This window comes from Selaginella moellendorffii, unplaced genomic scaffold (genome assembly GCF_000143415.4).
Source record: "Selaginella moellendorffii unplaced genomic scaffold, v1.0 SELMOscaffold_2, whole genome shotgun sequence".
Taxonomy (NCBI): Eukaryota; Viridiplantae; Streptophyta; class Lycopodiopsida; order Selaginellales; family Selaginellaceae; genus Selaginella; species Selaginella moellendorffii.
In genome coordinates this window covers 3,587,890-3,615,806 of record NW_003314263.1, presented here as the reverse complement: position 1 = coordinate 3,615,806, position 27,917 = coordinate 3,587,890, and the positions used below count along the sequence as shown (strand labels likewise).

General features: G+C 43.1%; 3 protein-coding genes across 3 annotated transcripts in view; all 3 read right to left on the bottom strand.

The window, feature by feature from the left end:
• Positions 1-1,519: 1,519 nt before the first annotated feature.
• On the bottom strand, positions 1,520-4,481 carry LOC112341233 (ankyrin-1-like). Its single transcript, XM_024661075.1, has 5 exons — positions 4,416-4,481; positions 3,744-3,876; positions 3,602-3,694; positions 1,745-3,527; positions 1,520-1,625 (listed from the first exon to the last, which is right to left on the bottom strand). The coding sequence occupies exons 1-5, from the start codon at positions 4,479-4,481 to the stop codon at positions 1,520-1,522; spliced, it is 2,181 nt and encodes a 726-aa protein (XP_024516843.1).
• A 559-nt stretch (positions 4,482-5,040) lies between these two features.
• Positions 5,041-6,757, bottom strand: LOC112341229 (CAP-Gly domain-containing linker protein 1-like). The gene is made up of 10 exons (XM_024661067.1): positions 6,704-6,757; positions 6,538-6,645; positions 6,245-6,331; positions 6,065-6,192; positions 5,897-6,014; positions 5,800-5,841; positions 5,583-5,750; positions 5,314-5,526; positions 5,199-5,264; positions 5,041-5,139 (listed from the first exon to the last, which is right to left on the bottom strand). Exons 1-10 carry the CDS (start codon positions 6,755-6,757, stop codon positions 5,041-5,043), a joined length of 1,083 nt encoding a protein of 360 aa, XP_024516835.1.
• A 702-nt stretch (positions 6,758-7,459) lies between these two features.
• The window catches only part of LOC112340858 (golgin subfamily A member 5-like), a 31,416-nt gene continuing 10,958 nt past the window's right edge, over positions 7,460-27,917 (bottom strand). Inside the window, exons 10-11 of the mRNA XM_024659998.1 lie at positions 7,630-7,764; positions 7,460-7,554 (exon numbers count right to left, since the gene is read on the bottom strand). Coding sequence (XP_024515766.1) covers positions 7,510-7,554; positions 7,630-7,764 — 180 coding nt within the window. The 3' untranslated portion in view covers positions 7,460-7,509. The remainder of the gene's footprint in view (positions 7,555-7,629; positions 7,765-27,917) is intronic.

Genomic DNA, 27,917 nt, shown 5'->3' with positions numbered 1-27,917 from the left:
TGGTGCTACTTGGAACTGATGAAGCCCAAGCCAGAGCAGTTACACTTGAGCTCGAGAGACGAGGACTACCTTTATGTATTCTCAAAGCATGGGATCACATCCAGCGACGGTAAGTTGTTTGTTATTGTCAATAACACATTGCCTCTTGTGACAGAATCCACGAGCTCAGGTTTAATCAAGAGCTGTGATCAAACAGTTGACGAAGCAAATCAGGTACTCTTGAGATCAAATGTGGTCAAAAGCAACAGAGAAGGATGAAGGCGCAAGAGCGAACAAATTGACAAGACAACTTAGGTACTCTTTAATTGCTTCCCAACTATTAAGATCAAGCGAATGTCTTAGGTACTTCTTGGACAACTCCAAACCATCCATCCACAGAGTACGAATCTTCCGGTAGCTCACACCAGAGTAAACCGGTTGTTTACTTGGCTCTAGCACCCACGTCAAGATCTTGCCGTCATTCTGGTCCTCAATGTCAACATCCACGGCAGTTTCCTCCACTCTAACCTGCTGTTTCGGGGCTTTCAGACCACGGGCATCAGTATACCATGTGTAGGTCCAGGACAGAAGCGGGGAGAGCGCCTTGATAAACAGAAAAGTCATCAGCATGCACAGCAATTCCCCTGGCACCGATGTGGCTATCATAACAAAGTTGTAGTGGACCAAAGGTGGCAAGACTGAAAAGCCTGCACATGCAAACGCCACAAGAACAAAGCAAATCGAGCCAACCAGCAGGCTTGCCGCGAGGAGCAGTGTCCACCTCAGCCTGTCAATCACACCCAAGTCAAACACCTGGGGCAGTGGGAGGATGCCTGCAACTCCAGCCAGTGCGCTTGCCATCGCAAAGAAGAAGGAGAGGCTGTTGAAGATCCAGAATGCTTTCACTCCTGGATAGTTGATGGCCACATACTTGAGGTCATCCTCCTGCTGGCCGTGCTTCATGAGCTTCAGGGAGTATTGCAGAGGTGGGCTCAAGGATCCAGCGTATGTCACACCTGCAATCAGAGCTGCCCCCACCAATATGGCATTGAGGGCATCTACAAACAGTTCCCGGTCCTTGTGCAAGTTGTCCAGGTACTGTTCCCACTTCAGGCTGTTGAGAAGGAAGCTGTTTTTCCAGGATTTTGGTGCATACCAATATGGTGCCTTTCCAAAGTTGTCAAATATGTCAACTCTACAATTCCTTGTATGAAGGATAGAGAGGGTGGTAGAGGTCTCCTCAAAGATGGTGGACCAATGCAAGGCAGTCCTGCCTGTGTGAACCCCCTTGTCATTTGGGTACTCCAGCATCCCTCCAATCTTCCTGCTTTCTAAAAGATCTTCAACTTTCTTTACAAGAGCTTTGCTCTTGTTCTCCTCTTGGTTCGATCTTCCACTGTCAGTACTTTCTGCTGTGCTTTTCTCTTTCATCCTTGTAAACCAGTAAGCCAGAGGGATGTCCTCCACCAAGTTAGAGATGCTCATGTGGACCAAATGACTACTTCTGTGGACCTTGTTTAGATTCTCGTTTGATTCCTGGTCAGACCAACGAGCACTTGGCAGCAGGACTGACTTGATCAGATCGCCAAGCCCCCATCGACTGCTTGCTGTAGCTAGGCTCGTGGCAAGCCCGGATTTCCACACATCTTCACTAAGGAAACCAATCTTGAAAGCATCCACCAAAAACTGGCTGCTAGAAGCATATCTATTTAGTTGCTCTTTGCCACGACGATCTAGTTGGCTTAAGATCTGCAAGGCCCTGAACATTGGCTCTACATCGCTCGCTCGTGTTCTTCCCCTTGTTGTGTTCTTGGCATAGAATGCGGCCCATTCCAATATTCGTGATTCCTTGACTATTTTTAAAATGTAATCCTTCGCCTGCTCGTCCGATGAGAATTTAATGAGAAGTGATGCAAGCTTTTCATTTGTGTCACTATCTCCCAAAGCGGCAATGCAAGCCAATAATCCAGGCTCAAGTTTCCTGTGCTGCGCCTGAATACGGTTTAATACTTTCCAACACACCAAATCCGGCTCATGTGAGCGATGGGCTTCAATTAAATGAAACACCCGTTGCCACCTTTCAAAGTCCACATTCCCATTAAACAATCTTACGCTTCTTTCCAAGTGAGAGTCGACAAGCCAAGTATACTTTTCAGATCCTCCAATGACAGCCCAATGCCATGGCATAAGTCCTTCAATGGAATCCTCAGCAGTCAAATCAGCATTCCTGTCTATCAACCATTTCCCTGCTTCCTCTTTATCATTCCAAGCTGCATAATGCAGCGGGGTCAAGCCAGTCTTTGTTGCCTTGCTGATTTCCAGCTTCTCCCCTAGCTTCTCCTCCAAGAGCTCAAGAACCTCAACCTTCCTACCTTTACCTCTACAAGCAAAGTGCAACATGCCAGTGCCCATGTTGTCAGTCTTGCTTATATCAGCTTTAAGCTCGAGCAAACGCTCAACCATTTTAGTGTTGCCTCCTGCAAATGCAATGTGCAAAGGTGTCTGCCCCATGTTGTTAGTGCAGTCTACGTCCCAAGGGTCCTCACCTTCCTGCAGTTTCTCCACCACCATGTTCAGAACCGCAACATCCTGTCCATAAGCTGCTACATGCAAAGAGGTCTCCCCTGTAAACCTGCTGTCCTTCTCAACCAGTAGCTGGGCAAGACGATTATGCTCGACGTCAAAGTGCCTAAATAGAGGCTTCACCAGGTCCAGTTTCCCAATACAAAGGCAGCCATGCAAGACTAAAAGATGCCCAACCTCGGGAACTGTCAGCAATTGCATAAGCTCTTCAGAAATACCTGCTGGGTCGGTTGACAGTATTCTCTTGAGGACTTTCCTCATGATTCTCACCTGGAGAGGCTGACGCACCTTTGTCAACAGCATCAGTGGTGAAAAGCCAGCTTTGTTGAGTTTGTGAAGATTAGCACCCAGTTTTATCAACAAAAGACACATATTGCCACATCCTTCTGTCATAGCCACGTGAAGAGGCGTGTTGCCATCGTTGTTGACATACTGATCGGCGTCAAAGTTGGCTCCTAGCCGTTTAATCATATAGTTGAACGTGCCATCGTAGCACCAAAAGGCAGCTACATGAAGTGGTGTATTCCCATTGTTATCAGGCCTCACGATGTCATCAATGCTCGTCGGAAGTAAAGTTAGCAAACGGGCAACATTTGTTCCATCCACGAATGTAGCTGCTATGTGCAAGGGTGTTTCTCCTTTGTTATTGCACAAGCCCACAGCTTTTAGCTTCTTCTTCTTGATTTGTTCAAGCAATACCCCAACAACCCCCGCAACGTTGCTAATAACAGCTGCATGAAGTGCAGTGTTGCCAAGCCCATCCTTTTTGAGGATGTCTCTGATGCTTCTGGGAAGTAAAGCCTTGACCAGTCTGAGATTCCCTCTCCTGCTTGCCAAATGGAGTGCAGTGGTGGCACCATGGTCATCAACGAGATTGTGGATATCCCAGCCATTTTCTATCATGTTCTTTACTTTATCCTCGCAGCCGGGGTCACCCGGATTACCAAGGAGCGCTTCAAATGGTTCTGCACAAAATGAGGCACTTCAAAGCTAAGTATACACTTGTAAGAAGAGATCAAGAGCTCGAGAGACGAGATACCATCGAAATCTAGATCTTGCTTGGCTCCCTCCATTCTGGAAAGTGTGGATTGCAAGCTACTCATTATGTTTGTTAGTTTCTTGGATTGTTCTTCTGCACACCAAACGTTAAGCCATTTAATTCTTATGAGGCACATACATACCACCAGCAAATTCAGCGATATCCACATTCATTGTTGTCATCTTAGCCGAGCTGACTTTGTATCGCTCCACAGCCTCCACAAGAGCGACGCTAGGGTCGCCAACCGCCAGCACCAAATTCAGTAAGCACCAATCCTTCACAAGTTCCCACCACACTCGGAATGAGCGATGCCTAGCGTCGCCCACTGCTCCTCCCAATCTTCGGAGATTTAGGTCCAGCCACAATGCGATTTTATACAAGCCCGAAAGGCAAGAAAGCTTCTACATCGAAGCATTCTGATGCACGCTAGCAAATTCACTTGGATTAACTCCTAGCGTAAATGGCAATGTTACGCCGGTTAACTCGCTAGTCGCTCGTCTTCTTTAATTATGCGAGTCAACAGCGGTCAGCAGAGTTTGGGGCGGTTTCACCATGCTTATCAAAGAATATGCGAACTTTTACAAGTTGACATCGATCATGGGAAGAAAACAATGCTGACGTCTGGCTTTAATTATACCGGGTGGCCTTAGAATGATCTAGATTTCTACACAGTTGCCTTGACGAGATGCTGAGCGTGAGCCTTGTGCCGATCGCGATGGGCTCCTTGGCTTCAATTCAATCGATGTCTAGCATAACATAGAGGGACAAAAGAATCGAACCAAAAGCGAGGAGTCTAAACGTAAGGTAAGTTTACCGGCTGGACCACTGGGGAGCTCCTGGAGATTTTGTTGTAGTTTTCTTCTCGGTTTAGCATTTCCATCTTGATTTGTTTCGACTCACCTGCGCGTAAGCGATCAGCCAATGCGTCTAAAGAAGTGACAAAGAAAAAAACGTACCGTGAAGTCTTTGGTACGCCAGATCTTTAGCTTCGCACGACTCTTGAAGCTTCACGTACAGCTGCTCCAAGTATGTAATTCTCTCCACATCTTCTGGTTTTGACTCTTGGTTATCAAATCGGCTCTGGAAAAGGCAAAGTAAAAATCTTGTCAACAGGACACAAAGAGACGTTACCTTCAGCTTCACAAACTGTTGCTGTAGCTCTGTCATTTCTGCTTGCTTTTGCCTCATCACAAGCTGGCGATTCCAAGATTGATACAGAAGAATGTAAAAGGGAAACAAGCTACCTTGCTACGGTTGAGATCTTGTTGGAGATTTTGGTATTGCTGTGCATGAAACGTGTTGCAGGCGTCTAGCTCGGTCCGGTATTTCTTTTCCAGTTGCTTTGCCATAGCTTTTTTGTCCTTGGAAAACTTGCACCGCTGAAAGTTGAAGCTGGCAGTACAAAGAAAGGAATACGTGCGGCTTGACTATATTAAAGCTTACGCTTTCTCATGGCTGAGCCTCAACTCCTTCAAAGCAGATTCGCTCTTTATTTCAATCTCACGGCTGTTATCGCTTAAATCTTTCAGTTTTTTCTCCTGTAAGAATCAAAAGTGAGAGACTAAATGCCCTTTCAACTGATGGTGATGAGGCGAACCTTAAGAGTGATCATGTTTTCCAGCTCGGTGATATGGTGCATCAAGTGAGAGTTATGGGATTTAGTCTGCCTGGAGGAGTTAGAAAGAAGACAATATAAATAAGAGCAAGCCAACCTTCTCTGTTTCCTTTGCGTGGATCTCGTTCAGTTTTTGCGTCTCTGATCTATGGACTTCAGAAAGACGTTCTAGCCGCTTCTTGTGGTCTTCATGCAAGGTCAGAGATTCCAAGACTACCTTTTCAGTGGACCGAGACACAGCAATAGCCATCTCCCTCGCATGAGTTTCTTTGAGTTGAGTCACCTCAACCTCTGCCTTTTTCATTTGAGCCTGTGTTTTTCCAATGCGTTACATACAAGGAAATTCTGAAAAGCAACAGGAAATACCTCAAGAGCGTGCTGATGAGCCATTACTAAAGCATTTTGTTGCTGAACAACTAAAACTCGTGTTTCATCCTGTTCACGCCTGAACCTTCTGCGCTCCTCTTCAAACTCAGCCTCAGTCTTCTCTATTTGTTTCTGATATTTCTCAGCTGCCACTCGAATTTCTTGTGCCTGTCATGCAGATTAAGTGTTTCTCGAGTATAAATTGAAAATGATTTACCTTAGTTTCCTCAAACGCGTTTTTAAGAGCGTCACGCTCCATCTGCAGAATTTGCACAATTACTAAACAAGCAAAGAAGAAAAAACACAGGACCAACCTGGTGGTTATGGAGAGCAACTTCTATAGCGATAGCATGCATCTCGTTCAACTTTTGAATCGCGCATTCAGCTCTTTCATGTTCGTCTTCCACGTTCTGATGGAATTCCTTCTCCTTCCTACAGTGATCACAACTACGATTATGAACGCGTCCTTGTCTTTCGTTTACTGTTCAAGCTTGGCCAAATAGCTTTGCAAAGCTGCCGCTTCAGCATTCTTCTCCGCAAGTTTCGCATCCTCAAGTTCTCGGTTTAATGATTCGATGTCAGCAACCTTTTGCCTCTCTCTCGAACGAAGCTGAAAACTACCAGCTGATTCAGATCAAATAAACACGAGACAATCTTCTTACCTCTTGAGCCAGCAACTCCAGTGACTCTTCCAGCTGTGTACCCTTTCGTTGAGACTCTTGAAGTTTTCGTTCGAAATTCAAGCACACCTTCACATCAGAACATAAAGCTCTAATCGTCGACCAGTTTCAGTGTACCAGTTTAAAATTGTCTTCATGATCTGTTACTTGGGATTTTAGAGACTTAAGCTCATGCTCACCATGTACTTTCAGCGTCTCAATTTCAGTCTCGAGGTGATCAACCTTTCACATACGACACTACAATTGATATCAAAACATATGTTTCATTTGCTTACCCTTTTCTGATAAATATTTAAATGAGTCAGGTGTTTCAGTTGTTGCTCCTTCAGCTTAGACTGCAATCCCTTGACTTCTTTCCGGTGCTTCTCTCGCTGAAGTTCTCTCTGTAGAACACAAGAAGGAGCAGTAATATAAATAAACAAGAAAGAAGAAAAGTACTACCGTTCGCGAAAAGTCTTCCTCCATGTTTTTCAGTTTTAACTCATGTTCGGCCATGCGAATTTTAAGCTTGACCTCCAGCCGTTGAATATAGTCTTCTTTCTAAAACACAGGAAGCAAATAAGAAAGTTTGGACTTTTGATTATACTTCTGAAAGGCTTGAACGCAGCTGGGACGCTTCTTCACCAATTCCTCTCTTCATAGAATCTAGCTCTTGAATCTCGTCGTCCTTAACTGCTATGTTATATCGTTCTTTCTCGAGCTGTTGAGACAAAGTCCATAACAACTTAAACACTTTCAGCAAACCTCTGCCAATGCAACGTCCAGCTCTCTCTGGGTCTTTGTTAAGGATGAATGCAGTTGTTCAATCTGAAAAAATCAACGTTAGTTAAAATTTTTCTTCAACATAAAACCCATGCAATCCCCAACCTTGCAGTTATCATTACTGATAATGTCCTCTTTCTTCTTACTGCTGCTAGTCATCTTATCTAACTCGTACTTTAATCTTTGGATCGTGCCAAAACAAAACAAGATTTATCGAAAATTAGAAAAACGAAGTACTACCAGTTCAGCCAAGCTTGTCGCAGATGCATTCTTCTCAACACTGTGGAAGGCCACTCGGAAGAAAGAAAAAAATTATACCGGACAAACAGAGCCAGGAGTTTACTCTGCATGCTCGGACAACTTGTACATATCTGCGAGGGCACCTTTCAATTGCTCCTCCTGATATGGTGATCAACATGAAGCAATTGTAAATGTAAATAATTAGGAAGTCAAAACGAGTAGCACCAAATGCCTGTTGTCTTCCTTCAGGACTTGGATGTCGTCTTCCAAACTAGACCTCGTCTGCAATCCTTTACGTGGCAAGATCATACAAGAGCGTAAGAACGATAAAGTAGGAAACCAAAGCAAGAGAATAAGCAAACCACCTGGAGATGCTCCGCATGAGCGTTCTCAATCAAGGAATTGGCCTCTCTGAGGCTTCCTTTCAGCATGGCCGTCTCTTTTGCTAGAGCTTCCCTTTCCTTGTAAACAACAGTCAGCCTGTTCTGAATGGCTAGTTTCTGAAAAAAAAGAAAAGAAAAGAACCATTGATAGGTGAAACTGGACCAGATCATTAAAATCTTACGTTGGTAGTCAAGTCGTATTGCAATGCATCATATTTTTGTTGAAGTGTAGACACCTTCTCTTTGTTCTCTACCTGCAAAAGTATAAAAGTTTACAAATCGAATCAACTGACTAGCTTACCTTCAGCCGACTGATCTCATCTTTGTAATAAGCTCGAAGTTGCTGAGAAAATAATCAAACCGAACATAATATTGACCAAAACATGTGATTAAGCTCTCACATCCATCAGGTCTTTGTGTGAAGCCTCTTGCTTCATTTGCTCTTCCTCTTGACGTTCAACCCGGGCCTGAAGTTCAGCCTAGTGCTTTTGCAAAAGAGCCTATCTCGCTCTTTCTTTCAATCCGTTCCTTTTCAATCTGGCTGGTGAAAATCAAACAAAGACCAGCATGAAGTTGTCGTTCGCACTTAGCAACCTTACCTCTTTTTCGTGCAAACGCTTTGCTTCTTCAAGCTCCTGAAAGCAAGCATTTAGCAAAATGAGAGCAATAAAAGAATCTTACACACATCTAAAAGATGGCTAATTGTTTCTAGTGTTGTTTGGAGCTCAAGAGCCCCTTAGATAAACCACATGGGAAAACGAACTAATACTAAGTCATCCATTTTGTACTTTACAGGTGGATAATGATGGGAGTTGTAGTGCTATTGTTGTCCCACTGTCGCGCATGTGACTTCGGGTATCGAAAGTTACCTATCGGCTAGTCCTTACGGACACTCTTACCTTACTGCCACGATGGCAGGAGGTCGGTATTGCTGGACCCGTTATCAGTTTCCACCTAAGCTAGTTGAGAAACTGGTCATCACATGTGCACTTAGACCGGAAGGGCACTAAGGAAGGAAATCCTAAGTTGTCATTTAGTCAAGCAGACTTGACACGGTGATGAGAAACTCATGATGTTGGCTTGCACTTGCTAGTGTTAGGAACCCCCGCGATATTGAGATTGGTCCCTCAATATCGCTACATGATAGCTTACCGTGTCTGCCAAACACCCTCGCTATCATGCCCTTTGTGTTAGTCTCATTTTGGTCCCAAATGCTATTTATGGAAAGTGTCCAGATTTGCTCATTTGGCATATCTACGGAATGTAGAGATCGGCCTGAACACAATGGTGTTCGTCCCGTGTCCAAATTCACAATCTAGGGACATTCCATATTTAGTAAGTTTCAAGCTTGTCCCAGAGACTAACTCCTGATACTAAGGGAGGCTTGGGGTGAAAGCCCAAAGCGTGTGTTCCTCAAGGGGGGGGGGCTATGGGGGGTTCCAAATGTATAGTAGGGATAGTGGGTAGGTCGGGCATGGCCGACCAACCTGAGGCATAGTCTAGCTCCCGCTTGCGTGCCTGTCCTTGTTCTGCGTCCGGCTTGGGTCTAAGCCCAAGTTCCATTCCATGCTAGTTGGTGGAGTACCCATATCCTCACGTTAGGCCACCGGTATGCCGAAATAGCGCCAAACTCCGTTTGGCTCCGTTTTGCGTGCTGGTCCTGGCATTGGTATGCTGGTTGCTCCAGGACTGTTCCAAGTCGCTCCGGGCTCCTGTCCCTTTGCTCCTTGGGCTATATGCTCGGGAGTTGCTCCGTGGTCCGGTTTCATCACTCCTTGGCGTCACGCTTGGGAGTTTGGCACCGTTCCTTCGTTCAGTGGCCCAAGGCCCTGAACCTCGGGTTCCTATGGACACGTGGCACGGACACGTGGTATGTGACACGTGGCATCTGTCACGTGGCACAAAGAGGGTTTAGGTTCCGCTTCGTGGTGTTATCCTATGGTAAATCACCATAGGATAAAGGGTCAAAACCACGTGCGCTACATTTGGTATCAGAGAATGAGTCTCAGCGAGTACTATTCAATGAGATTGGGCAACTAGTCTTGTTGCATACGCAGAGATGAAAACGATGATCCGAGTGGGTACACGTTTGGGTGCAATGACTTCGCAATCGTTCCTTGGGTATGGTTTTGGTTACCGTTTTGTACCGTATTATATGAGCTTGCTCTTGGGCTCATAGGAAGGATTGAGTTGTTCCAGTAGCACGAGTTTAAGCTTGAGCTCGTGAGTGAGGCACATTAGCAACTCGAGGTTACACTTTGAGTTGGCAGGATTAATGTTAGCCTATCGGTGGTTCCATGAGTTGTTCCATGTACCGTGGGTGAAAGTAAACTTTCCCTGAGTTTGCTATGAGTGGCAAATAGGCTGGTCCGTAGCTGTTTAGCACGGCACTAGTGGATCCTTCCTAGGCATGATTATAAGTGGATCAATCAAGACTATAAGGGATTAGTCTATTGGTTCAAATAGTCATGGCCGTGCTCTCTTATAAACTTTTCTTTGATTGAACTGAAGGCAGTGCGAAAGCAAGTTTGAGGTTTGGTCAAAGATGAGACCGAAAAGAGAGTCATCGAGGACGGAGGATCAAATACGTAAATCATTTTCTCTTCTTGGAGAGATGATTTGCAACGAGGTGTTAACTCATTGCTTGTGTTCACATTATGCAATCAAGAGTCCCTACCTTGATGCATGTTGGAGATGGTGGTCTTACAAGTGGTGAGTTATGGGATGGATAGTGGTGAAACACTAAACCATTTTGTCTAGGCTCGCTATTGGAAGACTTGGGTTGCAATGCTCAATTCTTTTCCGGGGAACCTTGCTATTGCTCCTTGAGTAGCTTGGTGTTGGATTAGTGTTGAGTTTGGTCGGAAAGAGAGTGGCATGAGCTTGTCCGTGTTGTGAACAAAAGTTAGTGGTGTTGGGTGTCGTAAACCTCTATTGGTGGAGTGTGGCATTTATGTTGCATTTTGTCGAATCGAGTTGGCATTTGATATTCACATGAACGTTTGAAGTAATGACATAAGCTTTGCTCATTGCGTTACTCAATTGATGATCAAGTCATTGTGATTTATATCATATCCATGTGATAATGAGCAATGTGTTTACGAAGTTGCTTGGGTAAATGATGATCAACCCCAAAGTGGTTGATGGAGAAGCTAGTCTACTTGCACGAAGTAGCATTGTAGTAGCCTTGACTGGATTCTCAATGGTGGTCCATTATGCTAAGCTTATGTTGGTACCTTGTTTCCTTGAGGGTTTGCCCATTAGTGTTTGGAAAAAGGGTTGTAGCATTCATTTGCTATAGCTTGTTGGTTGATCCGTTAGCACTTGGAGTAGATTGTTGGATGGAGAAGATGTGGAATTGGGGCATTGACGTCACTAGCACTTGTGTTAGTGGAAGTGGCATTGTTATTTCAAGTGATGAGGAATTTTCCTTGGACCTTGATTTTTCCATGTCATTTTTCTTGTTAGTGTTTTGGCTTCACATTTGATCTTGAAGGTGATTGAAGAAGAGTGTTAGTGCAATATGGATATCCGAAGATGTGGTCTTCGTGATCAAGCCTTGGATGTTCATTTTGCACTTTGCGGATGTCGGTGTTGGATGTCGGTTATATGGGCAAAGATGTTCGATGCTTAAGCATGTTGTTCGATCATGAGAATTTGTGTTGAGGTGAGCCTATGTGAAGTTGTTGGTAGGAGGAAGTTGGTGAAGTCTTGAAAGTTTGCAATCCTGGATTGAGAGTCATACTTTATCTAGGATGGGAAATTTTCCACAAATTTTCTTAGACTTTTCCAATGGCTGATCTATTGATCATTTTGTCCGAAAACCATTCCGTTTTCGTAGGCCAGTACAAACTAGTGAAGGGGTTGGAGTTGACTTCGGTTAGCTTAGACCTTGGTAGGTAGTTTGTATGATGCAACCTAAAAGGGATGCTGACTTTTGGGGCTAAGGCAATTGAGTTGGATAGAGTCTGGAGTTGGTGTAGAAAAGTGGCCGCTGCACTTTTCTAAGAAAGGTGACTCTTATGCCTTTCTTTTGTAGCATTATGCTCGGTGGTAGGTTGCACCTTGCATTTCGCTAAGACTCTATGAGAGTAGTGAGCTCTCACTGATCTTGACTTAGTCTTGGTAGCCCTGCACCTTGGCTGAGGATAGTGATGTCCAACTTAGTTGTTTGAGGTTGAGATGTTGGTACCCGTACTATAGCTTTGTCTATGAGGAGGTTGTGTGCCGATGTGAGTTCATCTCATGGTCTTCACTTTAGTTTCGACTGAGTGTTGATCATGCATAGCTAGCCTCTTCAAGGCATGCTCAGAGCTAGTGGCTAAATGTTTTAGTGAGCTCATTACGGTTGAGTTGGATTCGAGTGGTCATTTAGTTTGTGCTTGTCAATGAACTTTTATCTCATACCGAAGGTATCACGTTCATGTTGGACAAGTGTATGACTCGATGATGTGAGTTTAGTGTTTGGGTCTTGTAAAGACAAGTTGAAAGAGTGATTGTTAGTTGCTTTGCGACTAATGATTGCTTGTAGACTTTGTCAAAAGACTGTTGACACTTGCTTCACTCGATGATGATTTAGCAATGATAGGTTTGCTTTACCGGATGGTGTTGCGGAGGATCGTGTCGTTAGACTTACATGGTTTTTCCATGTTGACATGTCGACTCTATCTCTGTCGATATCATTTGGTTGCATTTAGTTCGTGGTGTTGGATTTCATTGAGTCTTGGGTGTGGTGACTCACTCCTTGAGGAAGTGTTATCTGTAACTGAGTTTTGCTAAAGGATTGGTCTCGGTTACTAATTAAAGTATCTTCGACCTTGGTTAGCTTGGTTGCTGGAAAGCTCCGAGTGGTGATTCACTCATGCTTTCTTCTAGCTTTGTTTTGGTGTTGATGGCATTGAAGTGATGCTTTGTCATTGACATTGTTGATATTGAGATCTGAGTGAAATGAAATATCCTTCCAAGGATTGATATTGAGTTTCATTAGTCTTGATGAATATAGTGTTGATGATTTGGCTATAGCTTTTTGTTGTTGGCATTCGTGCATTTGCTAGTTAGCAACTGTGTTGACGTTCAAACGAACTGAGTGGCAAGTTGAGTTAGTTGTGTTCTAGACGAGATTATTTAGTAGAGGGTTGAGCTTTAGCTTTTCCTTGAAAAGTGATTTAGTCGTGGACTATGCTAACTCTACGAGAAGAAGAGTTAGTGATCGATATTAGAATGTTGAGTCCTTGCTGGATTTGAGTTCGGAATATAGCAATCATTAATGATTCTTTTTGAGCTTGTTATGAAGTGAGTTACGTCTTGCTATAGATGGATTCATGGAGGATTGGTTTGGTGATCACTTGTTGAACATAGCTCCATTGTGCTTGGCTTTTGAGTGATGCAAATCTGCTCTTCATTAGCTTTGCATTATGAAGTATAGCTTATGGATGTGTTAAAGCGGATGTCGTAGGTTATACCATGATTTCTCTTTAGCATTGATGTTAGTTCATGCGAGACTCGTGATCATTATTAAGCAAGACTTGGCTATAGGCTTCTTCGATCTTTGGTTCTTTGAGTTTTATGCTCATTGTTCCATTTGTTAGAAGTTGTTGGGAAAGGCATTTTGGCTCATTAGCTTCGATGTTGAAGTTGGCTTTGCATCTGGCAATCATTGGTGATGATTGACTATCATCTAGGGTAGTTGATTGTCCTTATCACAAGTTTTGTTTGATTATTGCTGGTTTGGAATTATTTGCTATTCTTCGGGATGGTAGATTCTTTCTTCAACGATGATTATACATCACTACATTGATGGGCTAATTGACGATCTTTCATGATAGTTGGTTGTTCTCTTTGATGGCTTTTGGCTTTTTGCAATACCACATGTTCTTTGTGGTTTGCTCTGGATTGGTCTCTTGGGTTTGAGACATCAGTAGGATGTTGCTAACACTTGCTTAGGCAACTTGAGTTCCTTGGTATTGTTGGCTGGGATCTATTCAGATTGGCTTTTGTGATAGTTAGCAGGCATGAGTGTTTGTTGGTCTTCCCACATTCATTCTCTTCTGTTGATTATTGCTCGAGTTAGTTTTGATAGATTTGGATGTTATTTCCTTTGGGTGATACATTCGCGAGCATTGTGCTTGTTAGTCAATGATACTTTGTGTTCTTTGAGTTCTCTCTCGTAAGTTGTTGGCTTACTGTCTGCTATCTTCGGTAGTTAAGTTTTATCATTGCGTTTACTTGATGATATACTTGCTATTGAATTTTGTTGGATGGTGCATCCTATGTTTTCCAATGATAGTGATCTTGGTGGTTCCTATACTGTAATACTAGTTTATCGGATGATAACTTACTTGGAATACTTTTGTGTTCTAATCTAAGCTTTATTCCTTGATAATTAAATCTCTAAACTATCATTGTCTATGACTTTGATATAGTCCCTATATATTGATCTTTGAGTTTGGGCCAGTATAGGCAGATTGGCTTCGGCACTTCATGTGCATGGTGAAATCTCTAGTCATGGGGTAGCTACTGTCGACTGGTCACATAACCTGCCTCTTTGTCGATGTTCCTTATTCCGTTGAAAGGGCGTGACCGTGTAAACAACTCTAACTGCCTGTTTACAGTAGTCTATCTAAACCTTACCGACGGGTTTGGTTTCTTTGCTTAGGAGGGTAGGGGCCTCTGGCTTCTCTCTCTATGTTCCTGCGGGCAGGGCATATCACACTTTTGTAAGCTGGGTGACTCCCAGAGCAGCAAGGGTGGCTGACTACGTTGGTCATTTCCTTGTCGGCGACGGCCGGAAGGTGTCTGAGCTGGTAGCGCATCCGCGTTAGACAAAGAGGTTGCCCCTTAACTCATTTAAGTTGGTGCATTTCTCACATAGTGTGAGTACCGTGAACTTTTTCTGGAGTTGTTTCCTTGGCGGTATTCTAGACTCGAGTATGCATCGACGAGGACGTCGATCTTCCCAAGGGGGGGAGAGTGTCGCGCATGTGACTTCGGGTATCGAAAGTTACCTATCGGCTAGTCCTTACGGACACTCTTACCTTACTGCCACGATGGCAGGAGGTCGGTATTGCTGGACCCGTTATCAGTTTCCACCTAAGCTAGTTGAGAAACTGGTCATCACATGTGCACTTAGACCGGAAGGGCACTAAGGAAGGAAATCCTAAGTTGTCATTTAGTCAAGCAGACTTGACACGGTGATGAGAAACTCATGATGTTGGCTTGCACTTGCTAGTGTTAGGAACCCCCGCGATATTGAGATTGGTCCCTCAATATCGCTACATGATAGCTTACCGTGTCTGCCAAACACCCTCGCTATCATGCCCTTTGTGTTAGTCTCATTTTGGTCCCAAATGCTATTTATGGAAAGTGTCCAGATTTGCTCATTTGGCATATCTACGGAATGTAGAGATCGGCCTGAACACAATGGTGTTCGTCCCGTGTCCAAATTCACAATCTAGGGACATTCCATATTTAGTAAGTTTCAAGCTTGTCCCAGAGACTAACTCCTGATACTAAGGGAGGCTTGGGGTGAAAGCCCAAAGCGTGTGTTCCTCAAGGGGGGGGGGCTATGGGGGGTTCCAAATGTATAGTAGGGATAGTGGGTAGGTCGGGCATGGCCGACCAACCTGAGGCATAGTCTAGCTCCCGCTTGCGTGCCTGTCCTTGTTCTGCGTCCGGCTTGGGTCTAAGCCCAAGTTCCATTCCATGCTAGTTGGTGGAGTACCCATATCCTCACGTTAGGCCACCGGTATGCCGAAATAGCGCCAAACTCCGTTTGGCTCCGTTTTGCGTGCTGGTCCTGGCATTGGTATGCTGGTTGCTCCAGGACTGTTCCAAGTCGCTCCGGGCTCCTGTCCCTTTGCTCCTTGGGCTATATGCTCGGGAGTTGCTCCGTGGTCCGGTTTCATCACTCCTTGGCGTCACGCTTGGGAGTTTGGCACCGTTCCTTCGTTCAGTGGCCCAAGGCCCTGAACCTCGGGTTCCTATGGACACGTGGCACGGACACGTGGTATGTGACACGTGGCATCTGTCACGTGGCACAAAGAGGGTTTAGGTTCCGCTTCGTGGTGTTATCCTATGGTAAATCACCATAGGATAAAGGGTCAAAACCACGTGCGCTACACCCACTTATACACGGCCTAAGTGTTTGGTAAACTTTGCTCAGACAAATGGAAGAATGCTCGTCAAATACTGATCCCACGACTTAGCATCAACAGCTCGTGGCAATTGCGAAGGTAAACCCAGCTTTATTGATAATATTGGATCATGACTATATAGGAGTATATATGGTGAAGCACTAATAGAATTGTGCACCCCTGTGACATATGCATACTGAAAAGACGGTAAATAACCATCTTAATCCGAATCCGAATGTTGAAAGTTCACATACTTCATGATTATCCTTTTGAACATTCGAACAAGCCATTCCACTAGACCATCTGATTTTGGATGATAAGCACTCATAAAAGTGTGGTGTATCCCCAACTAAGACGTCAAAACATGAAATGCCTTAGCCATAAATGCAGGATTATTATCCAAAAGAATCCGCTCTTGACAAAAATGCTGGAACACCACTCGATTGAGGAGGAAGTATTCAACAACAGTTGCAAAGGCACTAGCAAGAGCACCAACTTTTACCCAACGAGTCAAGTAGTCAAAAGCAATAATAACATACTCATTGCCAACAATCGACCATGAAAAATGTCCCATAAGATCAAACGCCACCAACTCAAACGGACGAAAAACTACAATTGACTCCAACCGTCTTTCCGCAGCATGAGGGGGAGTATTATGAGCTTGGCACCAAATGCAACTACGCACATACCGGATAATATTACGTCATATCTCAAAAGAAAGACCTGTGCAACTTCTCGGTCACACGACGATGTCCCATATACCCACCTAAAATAGGAGAATCATGGTAGGCATAGAGAAACCGCAGAATAAAGACAAAAGGCACCACTAGCGGTAAATGATCATCAAGATCTGTCCCCACAAAATAAAGAAGGCCATCCTCAATGCGATATTAAGAATGTAAATGCCGGAAAGGCAAGTTATCAGCAAGTGATACAGGATTTTCAAACCCATCTCGAAGCCTTTGAATTCACAGCTCAATCTTTTGAGCCTCATGAACCTCATCAAGAGAAGGTAAATCTTGTTCTGCACCTTGTGGACATTGAATGTCAAGTACAGCAACCACAAATGGCACAGAATCTTCGTTTAGAAAATCCACAGATGCTGAAACAGTAGGCTCATCAGAAATATGAGAAGAGAGTGGAGAAGGAAGAGGAGCTTGAAAAAGGGCATCAACATCAGCCATAAAACTCCCTGGGCGATGAACAACATAAAAAATGTAGCGCACTTTATTTCTCTCCCCTTAAGCCAACTGGAAAAGGTGCAATTGCTTGATAAGAGAGCCTTTAGTGGCTATTTTATCCCCATTTATCCCTTAAAGTTCCAAGGATCCACAGTGACAGTATATCCAAATTTCGTCCCATAATCATATGTGTTACACTCACCCCCCCTTCAAAGATATCAATGTCCTCATTGACTATTAACTAACAACCTTTACTGAGCTAAAGGGAACCAACACCTCCATTTCTACACTAAATCTACCAATCCTTCCATTATATAAACTAACTATTCCATGTGAGGCAACTAATCATCCACTCATATTGTAGTCCCATGGTGGATACCTTCATTTGTGGATGCTCCACCAAGAGGAAAGATGTACGCATGAATGCCCAATACGTACAATTTCAAATTTAGGGGTAGGAATATATCTTGCTCAAAAGTATATTATATTTTTAAGTAGCCACTAATCAATAGGAATGAACTCATGCCATTTGCTCCGATACCACATGTAACACACTTTATCTCTCTCCCCTTAAGCTAATTAGAAAAGGGGCAATTGCTTGATGAGAGAGACCTTAGTGACTATTTTATCCCCATTTATCCCCTAAAGTTCCAAGGATCCACGAGGTAACATGGAGAGAGCACACTGAGAAATCATTTGCAAGAACCGCAGCAGCGGAGGTGCCGCCCGAGGTGACAGTATATCCAAATCTCATCCCATGATCACATGTGCTACAAAATCATATATCTGAAGTTTTAAAGCCCACTGAGCAGTACAACTAACAAAGTTCTTTCGCTTCAATAATGAAGTAATGGCAGCATAGTCACCTTCAAGTAACGTTCGAGAACCATGTAGATATATATGAAGTTTCTCGAAACCCCAAACTGCTACTAAACACTCTTTCTCTGTCGTGGAGTAGTTCACCTCCATTGGTTGTAATATATAACTTATATACGCAATGGGATGACGCTGATCAGGCACACTCGAACTCTCTTGCATCAACACACCTCCAAGATTAATATCAGAAGTATCCACGCGCAAAATAAAAAGTCGAATGTAGTTAGGATATGCCAAAACCAAAAGAGTCGTTAATAGCTCTTTGAGATCCATGAATGCCTGCTCACAATTTGGAGACCAAATGAAAGACGATGTTGATGACTTTAACAATGTTCGTAATGGTGCAGTGCAATAAAAAAGGTGATCCACAAAACGACTGAGATATTGCACCTTACCCAAGAAGCATTGCACATCAATGACACATTTTGGAGTAAGGAACTTTAGAAAAGCCATAAGTTTATCAGGATTAACTTGCAAACCCTCACGAGAAATATGGTACCCAAAATAAGTTATGTCTTTGGACCCAAATACATACTTTGACCGCTTCAACTTTAAACCAACGTCCTGTAACCAATCCAACATTTTACAAATATCACAAACATGCTCCTCCCACATCCCCTTCGAGTGGATTAAGACATCATCAATGAAGTCAGCAGTCACCTTTGGTATATCGCAATACAACTTTCGAATAACACCCTTCTCCAATATTTCCTTGATGTTTGCATGTAAAATCTTGATCTCCTTGGGTGATTGACGACAAATAAGAACCTTGATTGAACGAGCATCCCTGGTTGAAATCGAATGATGTGTGGCAATCTTGGCCCCAAGCGATAGGCCAAATTCAAAGAGATTAGAATACTCCTTCATGAGTCGGTCAACCACTGCAACACAAAGATCATCAGACGGATCGGAAAAGGGAAGAATAGAACAAGACAGAAACATAAAAAGAAATAATGGGGGAACAAAAGTAATGGAAACAAAGGTAGAAGTAAAAGGATAAAGAGGTATGAAAGTGAGAGGAATGGATGAAACATAAGGAAGAATGAGATAAGGGGGAGAAGCCTCAAAGTCACACTTAGCATGATTACACTACAACCAATCTATACCAAAGATGAGGTCAAAAGCCAAGAATGATATGTGGCAATCACTATGAAGTGATCAAATCAATAATACACATCATCCCCAGGATTCATGCAAAAGAACTCTGGCCAAATGCAAGGATTGGCACCAAGAGCAAGAGGAGTTGTATCACGTGCCGTGAACGCCACCATCAATTGATTTTGGTTGTTCAATTGTAAGCGCATAGCATCAAGCAATTGTACCAACAACTGCTCCAGAGTCAAAGGAAGAGATTGCTAATCTGCCATGAAGATGAACGAAAAGGAAAGAGCAAAAGAAGAGAAATGACAAAAAGCTATAAGGAAATGGAGATTTAGACAATGCAAAAAGCTATATTTAAACCAAAATCCTGAAAAGAAAGAACAAAAGAAAAAAGCTAGATCTAGACGATGCAAGAGCTCGATCTAAACCAAAATCCCAAATCCAAGCACTTCTCATGGACAATCAAAGGTGCCCCTCAACTCATCCAATATGAGGGCTTGGAATATGGAAAGGAAATACAGAAAATGTATATATTAATTAGCCCAAAAACCCTAGTTTATATACATGAGTGAGTGGTCTAGATTGAAACCAATCTGATGGCTACTAAACTCCCATTATGCTAATATTAGTATATGGCATTGTAGCCGTACACTTGGCCCTCACATATTGTGTTTATATGTTTATAATTTATAAACTTTCTTAAACACCTTTAAGTATATTCTAGCAATTAAATTCATCTTGTATTTATAAATTATAAACATGTTTATAATTTAAATAATTTACAGTGTGTTCCATGTAGCAACACTTGGTTTGTTTAATAGTAGTATTATTTCTATTTATTAATTAAATTGATTTATAATTAAAAATATGTTTATAAATTATAAACACAAGATTAATCTTTTTGCATATCAACCATTAAAAGGTAGAATAAACTAGAGTATACTAGGAAGTGTTTAGGAAAGTTTATAAATTATAATAATAAGATTAATCTAAATGAATAACAATCATTAGATGGTAGAATATCTTAGAATATCCAAGCATATTTTAGATATATTCCAATCCCTCTATCTTGACTACACTCGATCTTTTATTTTGCACGTGGATGCTTTTGATATTCGTTTTGGATGTGTGTTGATGCAAGAGAGTTCAAGTGTGTTTAGTCATTGCTATCCCATTGCGTATATAAGTCGTACATTAAAACTAGCAAAGGTGAACTACTCCACGTAAAGAAGGAGTGTTTAGCAACAGTTTGGGGTTTCAAAAAACTTCATGCATATCTACATAGTTCTCGAACGTTATTTGAAGGTAACCATGCTACCATTACTTCATTATTGAAGCGAAAGAACTTTGTTAATTGTATTGCTTGGTGGGCTTTAAAGTTTCAAATATATGATTTTTGATGTTGTTCATTGCCTAGAGAGTTTTATGGCTGATGCTGATGTCTTTTCTCGAGCTCCTCTTCCTTCTCCACTCTCTTCTCATGTTTTTTATGAGCCTGTTGTTTTAACATCTGTGGATTTTCTAGACAAGGATTTTGTGCCATTGGCGGTTGTTGTACTTGATATTCAGTGTCCACAAGGTGCAAAGCAAGATCTACCTTCTCTTGATGAGGTTCGCGAGACTCAAAAGGTTGAGCTGTGGATTCGAAGGTTTCGCGATGGGTTTGAGAATCCTACATCACTTACTAATGACTTGCCTTTTTGGCATTTACATTCTCAATATCGCCTTAAGGACGGCCTTCTTTATTTTGTGGGGACGGATCTTGATGATCATTTACCGTTAGTGGTTCCTTCTGTCTTTATTCTCTATGCCTACCATGATTCTCCTATTCTAGGTGGGCATATGGGACATTGTTGTGTAACCAAGAAGCTACATAGGTCTTTCTATTGGCCGGAGATGCGATGTGATATTATCTAGTATGTGCGTAGCTGTGTTTGGTGCTAAGCTCGTAATACTCCCCCTCATGCCGCGGAAGGATGGTTGGAGTCAATTGTAGTTTTTCGTCTGTTTGAGTTGGTGGCGTTTGATCTTATGGGACATTTTTCACGGTCGATTGCTGGCAATGAGTATGTTATTATTGTTTTTGACTACTTGACTCGTTGGGTGGAAGTTGGTGCTCTTGCTAGTGCCTCTGCAACTGCTGTTGGATACTTCCTCCTCAATCGAGTGGTGTTCCAGTATTTTTGTCAAGAGCGGATTCTTTCAGATAATGGTCCCACATTTATGGCTGAGGCATTTCATGTTTTGATGTCTCAGTTGGGGATACGCCACACTTTCACGAGTGCTTATCATTCACAATCAGATAGTCTAGTGGAACAACTCATTCAGATATTCAAAAGGATAATCGCGAAGTATGTGAACTTTTAGCATTCGGATTGGGATGGTTATTTACCGTTTTTTCGGTATGCATATGTCACATAGGTGTAGAATTCTATTGGTGGTTCACCATATAAACTCCTATATGGTCATGATCCAATATTACCAATAGAGCTGGGTTTACCTTTGCAATTGCTATGAGCTGTTGATGCTAGGTCATGGGATCAATATTTGACGAGCATTCTTTCATTTATCCGAGCAAAGTTTGTCGAACACTTAGGCTATGTACAAGTGGGACAACAACAGTGCTACAACTCCCATTATCGTCCACTTACGGAGTACAAAGTGGATGACTTGGTGTTAGTCTGTTTTCCCCATTTTACAGTACGTGGTTTATCTAAGGGGCTCTTTGCTTAGTAAAAAGGACCGTATTGGATGTTGCAACAAGTGGGACCACAAGTTTATGAAATTCGACATGACGTTCAGTAGACTGATCCTCTAGAGATTGTGTATGTGCAATGGTTGAAACGCTTTATACAAAAGGATCAAGAACAATTAATACCACCTACAGATTCGCCAATGCCTCCTCCTTGACATTCTTTCAGATCCCAGCCCATCTACAAGAGAACTTTGATGGTCTTCCATTATTTTGAGAGGAGGGAATGATGTGAGGGCCAAGTGTATGGCTACAATGCCGTATACTAATATTAATGTAGTGGGATTTTAGTAGCCGTTAGATTGGTTTCAATCCGGACCACTCATTCTTGTATATAAACTAGGGTTTTTGGGTTAATTGATATGCACATTTTTTATATTCCCTTTCCATATTCCAAGCACTCACAATAATAAATAAACAAAATAATTAATAATTTAAAATTAAATTAAATTAGTATTTTATATCTACCATAAAATTTATACAAAACTTATAATATGTTTTGAAAATAAAAATTAAAATTAATCATTTTAAAATAATTTGCTGCATGTTGCATATAGCAATGCTTGGTTTGCTTAATAGTAGTGTTATTTCTATTATTAACCTTTAATTATAAACATATTTAGAATTTATAAACACAAGATTAATTTTATTGAATATCAACTATTAGATGGTAGAATAAACTAGAATATATACTAGGAAGTGTTGAGGATTGTTTATAAATTATATAATTTATAAATACAAGATTAATATAAATCAATTACAACCTTTAGATGGCAGAATAATCTAGAATATCCAAGCATATTCTAGGTATATCCAATATCACACAGGTTTACTTAAGTAAACCAAAAAATCTAGAATAAATAAGGCTGTGAAATAAACTTTTATCCCCTCCTTAAAGCCATATTCCTGTTGCTCTAGAGCACCATATTCCTAGTAATCATTCCTCCTCCTAGTTGCAAAGTGAAAATCATACCCCTCAACAAGCTCCATCTTTTGGTTGTGAGTCGCCTCCAATGCTTCTATTGAAGAAGAAGAAGAAAAGAATTAAAACAAAAAAATGGAAGGAACGAAGTTCTTACCTTCTTATAAGCATTGAGCTCATTCTCGGCCTTGAGTCGCACAGCCTGCATTTTATTTTTCTTACTTTCATGTATAAGCCTCGAAAAGGAAGAAAAGAAAGAAAGAGGAAAACAAAGGCTCTACCTCGGCCGCAGCTTTGATGTGATCTCCCTCGACGCGATATTGCATTGCATCTCTAAAGAGTTGGAGTCGCCCCACAGTTTCACGAAGAATCTCCTCAATCTCGGTGTCATGCTGGCTCACCAAACTCTACAAACAACCAAACACCCGAAATAATCTCCCATTCTCCCGAAATATCCATTCAATCAACCACAGATCGATCACACAAACCTGGTAGTAAATATTGGAATCCAACTCAGAAGAAGCGGTGAAATGCTGGAGCAGTCCCGTTAGCTGTCCCACCTTGCTCTTCACCTTTCCTTCGATCTCATCCCACGACTAGATTAGAGTGCTCACCATCGCGCCAAGTTAGTTAGTAGCAACATACTTGCATTTGAACAGGTACGATTAATAAAAAACACCGTTTAAAACACGTGTATAATACGGCGTTTAAACATGATCAATCAATGAGCCCGGGGCGGACGGTGTTCCCGCCTCCCCCACCAGCACGGGTAGTCCCTGCCAAGAATATTTTTAAAAAACCCTAAAGAATATACTTTCTTTTACTTAGGATTAGAGTTCATGTAAAATCAGGGTTCGTGGGATCCGAAAGCGCTGAGGTAAGTCCAGGATGGGGGGAGGAAGGCAGCCATGCTGGAGCTGGGCTCATGTTCTGAAACTGAAGCCGACATTCGAGACAAGCCACGGCGTGAGTCCATGGAAGTGTAAGTATTACTTACACCGGCGCGGCTGAACGAGTTTGCGCTCACCTTGGGGGTGTATAGGACACGTGCCACTGGAGGTGGTGAACAAGGCTCAGGCATCTTTTAATCGTGTGGAGCTCACAAAGAGCTTTATGATTGCAGTAAGTCCCCAAGAGAGACTTGCCTTAGCTCACGAGACTGAGGTTGGTGAGGTGAGCGACAGTGCCAGCTGTGGGGCAAGTGGTGGGGCTACCGGAGGGCTGGGCGAGGCGAGCAGCGGCAACGTTCCACTTTCCGGGAGCAGCAGTCTTAAACGAAGTGCTGCACCGGCATTGGATGGTGACATTCGAAAGATGATGAAGTCTGCAAAGGTTCAATGTCTGGATGATGCCGTGGCCAAGTTCTTCTACGTTGAAAATATCCCTTTCAACATCATTCGAAGGCCAAATCTGAGGAAGTTGCTTCAAGCTGCTATCGACTTCAGCCCTGGAGCTCTTGCACAGATGATGGGATATGAGAAGTTGCGGAGTACACAGCTGAAGAAGCTTTATGATAGTGTTAATGCTCGACTTGATCCAATCTATGAGGGGTGGAGAAGATATGGAGTTAGCATCGTCACCGATGGCTGGTCTGACAACCGTAGCCGATCCTTGATCAACTTTATGGCCTCCAATGTCCAGGGTTCGGTTTTCTTGAAGTCTATAGATTCCGAGGGCAGGACAAAGATGGGAGAGTGGATTTGGGTCGAGTTGAAGAAAGTGATTCAAGAAGTTGGTGAAGAAAACGTTGTTCAGGTGATCACTGACAATGCATCAAACTGTATGCAAATGGGAGAACTCATGACAGCTGAGTATCCTCACATTCTCCACAGCCGGTGTGTGTGCCATGTCTTGGACCTTCTCTTCGAAGACATCGGGAGCTTGTCGTGGGTACAACCATTGGTGAAAGGCTGCAACGAGGTGGTAACTTTTATCACCAAAAAACCTCGTGTTCTGGCTTTGTTTCGGAAGCTGAGCAATCGGGATCTCATCAAGCCGGTGAGCACAAGGTTCGCTTACATGTTTCTAGTGATGTCTCAGCTCCTAAATCTGACAACCTTGGAGGCATTGAAGGAGATGGTTGTGAGATCCAAGTGGCGGCGATTGGACTTCACAAAGACAGCCAAAGCCCAGCGCATTCGAACTCGGATCTTAGAAGAGACTCCGAACTCTTTCTGGACTAGGTGCCAGCACTTGTTGGTGCTGCTTGGACCGCTCCTCAAGGTCTTGAAGCTTGCAGACTGGGAGGGGGCAACTTCTAGTCTCATTTTCGAGGCTATGGACCGGATGAATGAGAAGCTTTCAGAGGCTGTTGAGACTGGGATTTTAGCCAAGGAAGAGGTTGAGGAGATCAACAGGTTCATAATGGAGGATCATGGCGAGGGAGGTCAGAAAGCAGCTTGTTGGTTCCAGATGCATTCAATCTTGCATGGAGCTGCTTTTGTTTTGAACCCAACTTTTCTTCATCTCCCTCTCGACCAGGAGGCTCAGGAAGATTTTGTGGAGTACCTAGAGTTGTATTGCAAAGGAGATCAAGGACTTCAACACAAGCTATTGCACGAGGTTCAGAGTTTCCGTCAACAACTTGGCCGTTTGTTCTCTTCGGAGGCAGCAAAGCAAGTGTGTATAAACTGTTTGTTTGTCAACTTTTTAGACTGATTCTCTTGTATAGATGGAGAACTGGAAACACCCGGTGAGTTGGTGGAGCAACTTTGGTGCAGGCACACTAGAACTTCAAAGGCTTGCTTTACGGATCTTGAGTCAACCAGTTTGTGCTTCACCATGCGAGCAAAACTAGAGCTCATGGAGCATGATCCAGACGAAGAGGAGGTCTCGACTGCTCTCCAAATACTCGGAGAAGCTGGTTTTTGTGCACACAAATATGCATGTCATACAAAAGATTGAGTCCGGGAGTTTGAGGCTTATTGAGCATGATTTTGATAACCTTGAGCTTGAGCCTTAGTGGCAAAGGATCCTTGCACTTCAGGAGGTTGTTGAAGAACCTCTTCAACAACCTGATGACGACGGTGCTAGTGGTGATGATGTTTTAGATTCAGAGGATGAAGATTAGATTAAACCTATATTATATTATGTTAAACTTTGTTTAGTAACAGTTAATTATTTTTTAATTATATTAAAACTGAAAACCCGTTTGAAAAAAAGCTAAATGGGTATTAAACGTTCGATACCCGTTCGAATCCGGTTGGGTTCGAATGTTCAGATGCAAGTATGAGTAGCAAAACATTGGCCAAGAACCCTAAAAAGAATGGCTATGGTAGAAATTTCTCTTCTCTTTGAAAGAAGGCTCTGGTAGGGTTTGCGGATCGATCGATCGATGAGTTCCATTCTTAGCGAGGGCGACGCCGAGAGCAGCAGAAGCAGTCTAGATCGACGAGAGCCGCGAGGGCCGGACGCTCTGGTGATCGCATTTCGGATATTTAGCGCTCTCACTGCGATCTCGGCCTTGCTGTGCGAGTGTGATTTCGGTGGTGCGAGCCTTCAAGCATGGCCGCGATGTAAGTTTCTCTTCTCGTCCAACATCGAGCCTAGATGGATGTTTCACCTTCGTTTCTACAGATATTTGAAGGGATTCTTCGCTGCTACGCGGTAGTGATCGCGCTCTTCGTTGCTTCGGCCGAGACCGAATGGGAATTCTTCTTGAAGTTCTGGCGTGTAAGTTCTAGAACCGCTTTTCTTCTGCTCTTTCGATGTGATTACTCGCTCGTTTTGTGCATAGGTTCTTGAGTACTGGGTTGGACGAGGCATGCTGCAAATTTTGTAAGCTTCTCTTACAAAATTTCTTTCTTCGCTCTTCTTTGTTAACGAGAGCTTTGTTTTGCAGTGTAGCAGTGATGACAAAGGCCCTATCAGATGAGCACAAGGACCGTGCTTATCAAGTGGTCTTTTCGGAAGTCGCTAGTGGAATGCTCCTGGGATGTGGTGCCGTTTACGTTGTAGCAGTGAGTATGCTTTTGTTCGTTTTCTTGGAGGTTTTACCACTGTTTTCTTCCATCAACTGGCAGGGCCTTTTGTGCATTAGAAAATTCAAGCGTTTCCGCATTGAAAAATCAAAAGGGCGCGAGAAGGCTGCTAAAGATCTCGAGGTATCTCTTGCGTAGATTTTGCGAATTGTGCTCTCATCTGGATTTGCAGGAGCTAGAAAAGAGAAGGGGTGAATTACAAGGCTTGCTCTCTGCAAGAGGTTGACGATTTATGTATTTTATGTAGTTTTACGTCTAAATGAGACTTCTTCGCTATATGCTGATTTTGAGAGTGTAAGTTTTTAAAATTTAGTTCAAAGATGCTTTGCCTTCTTGCTTACAGAAGGCATTCTTGCTTACATTTTGCTTACAGAACTATATCCAATTCTAACTTTGCGATTCTTCTTCTTCCTGCAGTAGCAGCTCTTGCGTCAGCTTTTTGAGATACGTGGCTTGTTTTAGAAGCTCGTGGCAGCAAAAGCCGATTGCTCCAATCGTCAACGCGGCTTCCGAATGCACTAGCTGGAAATCTCCGTAGATTTCTTCTGGAGGTGAGGTGTCGACGTCGTCTTTGATGCTAGACTCTTCAAACTGATTCTCTATGTCTGCAGTATGCTGGGCCTTGCTTCTTTTTTGGCGCAGGGACTGATAAGTGCACTCGAAAGTTTTTGAGAGGCCAATTTGGCTTATCTTTAGTTGGCGAGTGACACCACCAGTGAACAGTTTGCCTTCTGACCGGAAGTCGACTGTTGCGACGCTCAGGTAACTCACTCTGACTCTCCCAGAGCTTGCTATAGATATTGTCATGAAACGGTGCGTGCCAGAAGTCAGGCTCTGCTCTTGCTTCGGCTGTAAGTTGTCTCAGACGTTCAACTCCATCTCTGATTGTTTGCTTCTTCTTTCTCAGCTCAGGTATCGTTGCTTTAAAGCACTCACTGCATTCTATGCTGTGCACGTCAAATATCACCTGCATGCATTCCTGGATTTTCTTCAAGTTAAGCTCGAGTTCCCTGCGTGCAAGTCTCACTGCTCTTCTGGAACAGATGAGTGCTTCAACAGGCCAAGAACAGGCCATTGCCATGCGAAGAACTGCAGAGTCTTGAACAATTCCGGGTCGCCTTCTTCCGAGGATTCCTACGTCGAGCTGCTTTCATGGGACGGAGAACTGGCTGTGACGGAACGGAAGAAAGCTGTGGCTCAATCAAGGACGCGTCCTTTGTCATCTCATATCCGGAAGGCTCTAGCTCGGGCAGCTCGAGAACTTCCAGAGGCTACCGTTCCTTACGAATTCTCCCAGCGGGCGTGTCACACTCCGGCTGGGGTCTC

Excerpts from the sequence above, each read along its gene's own strand:
- LOC112341229 (XM_024661067.1), bottom strand. The coding sequence starts at position 6,757 with ATGGCCGAACATGAGTTAAAACTGAAAAACATGGAGGAAGACTTTTCG. Across the intron at positions 5,265-5,313 it reads ACGCAAAGGAAACAGAGAAG|ACTAAATCCCATAACTCTCA; the intron begins GTTGGCTTGCTC and ends TCCTCCAGGCAG. Across the intron at positions 5,140-5,198 it reads AAAACATGATCACTCTTAAG|GAGAAAAAACTGAAAGATTT; the intron begins GTTCGCCTCATC and ends TGATTCTTACAG.
- LOC112341233 (XM_024661075.1), bottom strand. The coding sequence starts at position 4,481 with ATGGAAATGCTAAACCGAGAAGAAAACTACAACAAAATCTCCAGGAGC. Across the intron at positions 3,877-4,415 it reads GCTCCCCAGTGGTCCAGCCG|GATTGGTGCTTACTGAATTT; the intron begins GTAAACTTACCT and ends GAACTTGTGAAG. Across the intron at positions 3,528-3,601 it reads GCAAGATCTAGATTTCGATG|AACCATTTGAAGCGCTCCTT; the intron begins GTATCTCGTCTC and ends CATTTTGTGCAG.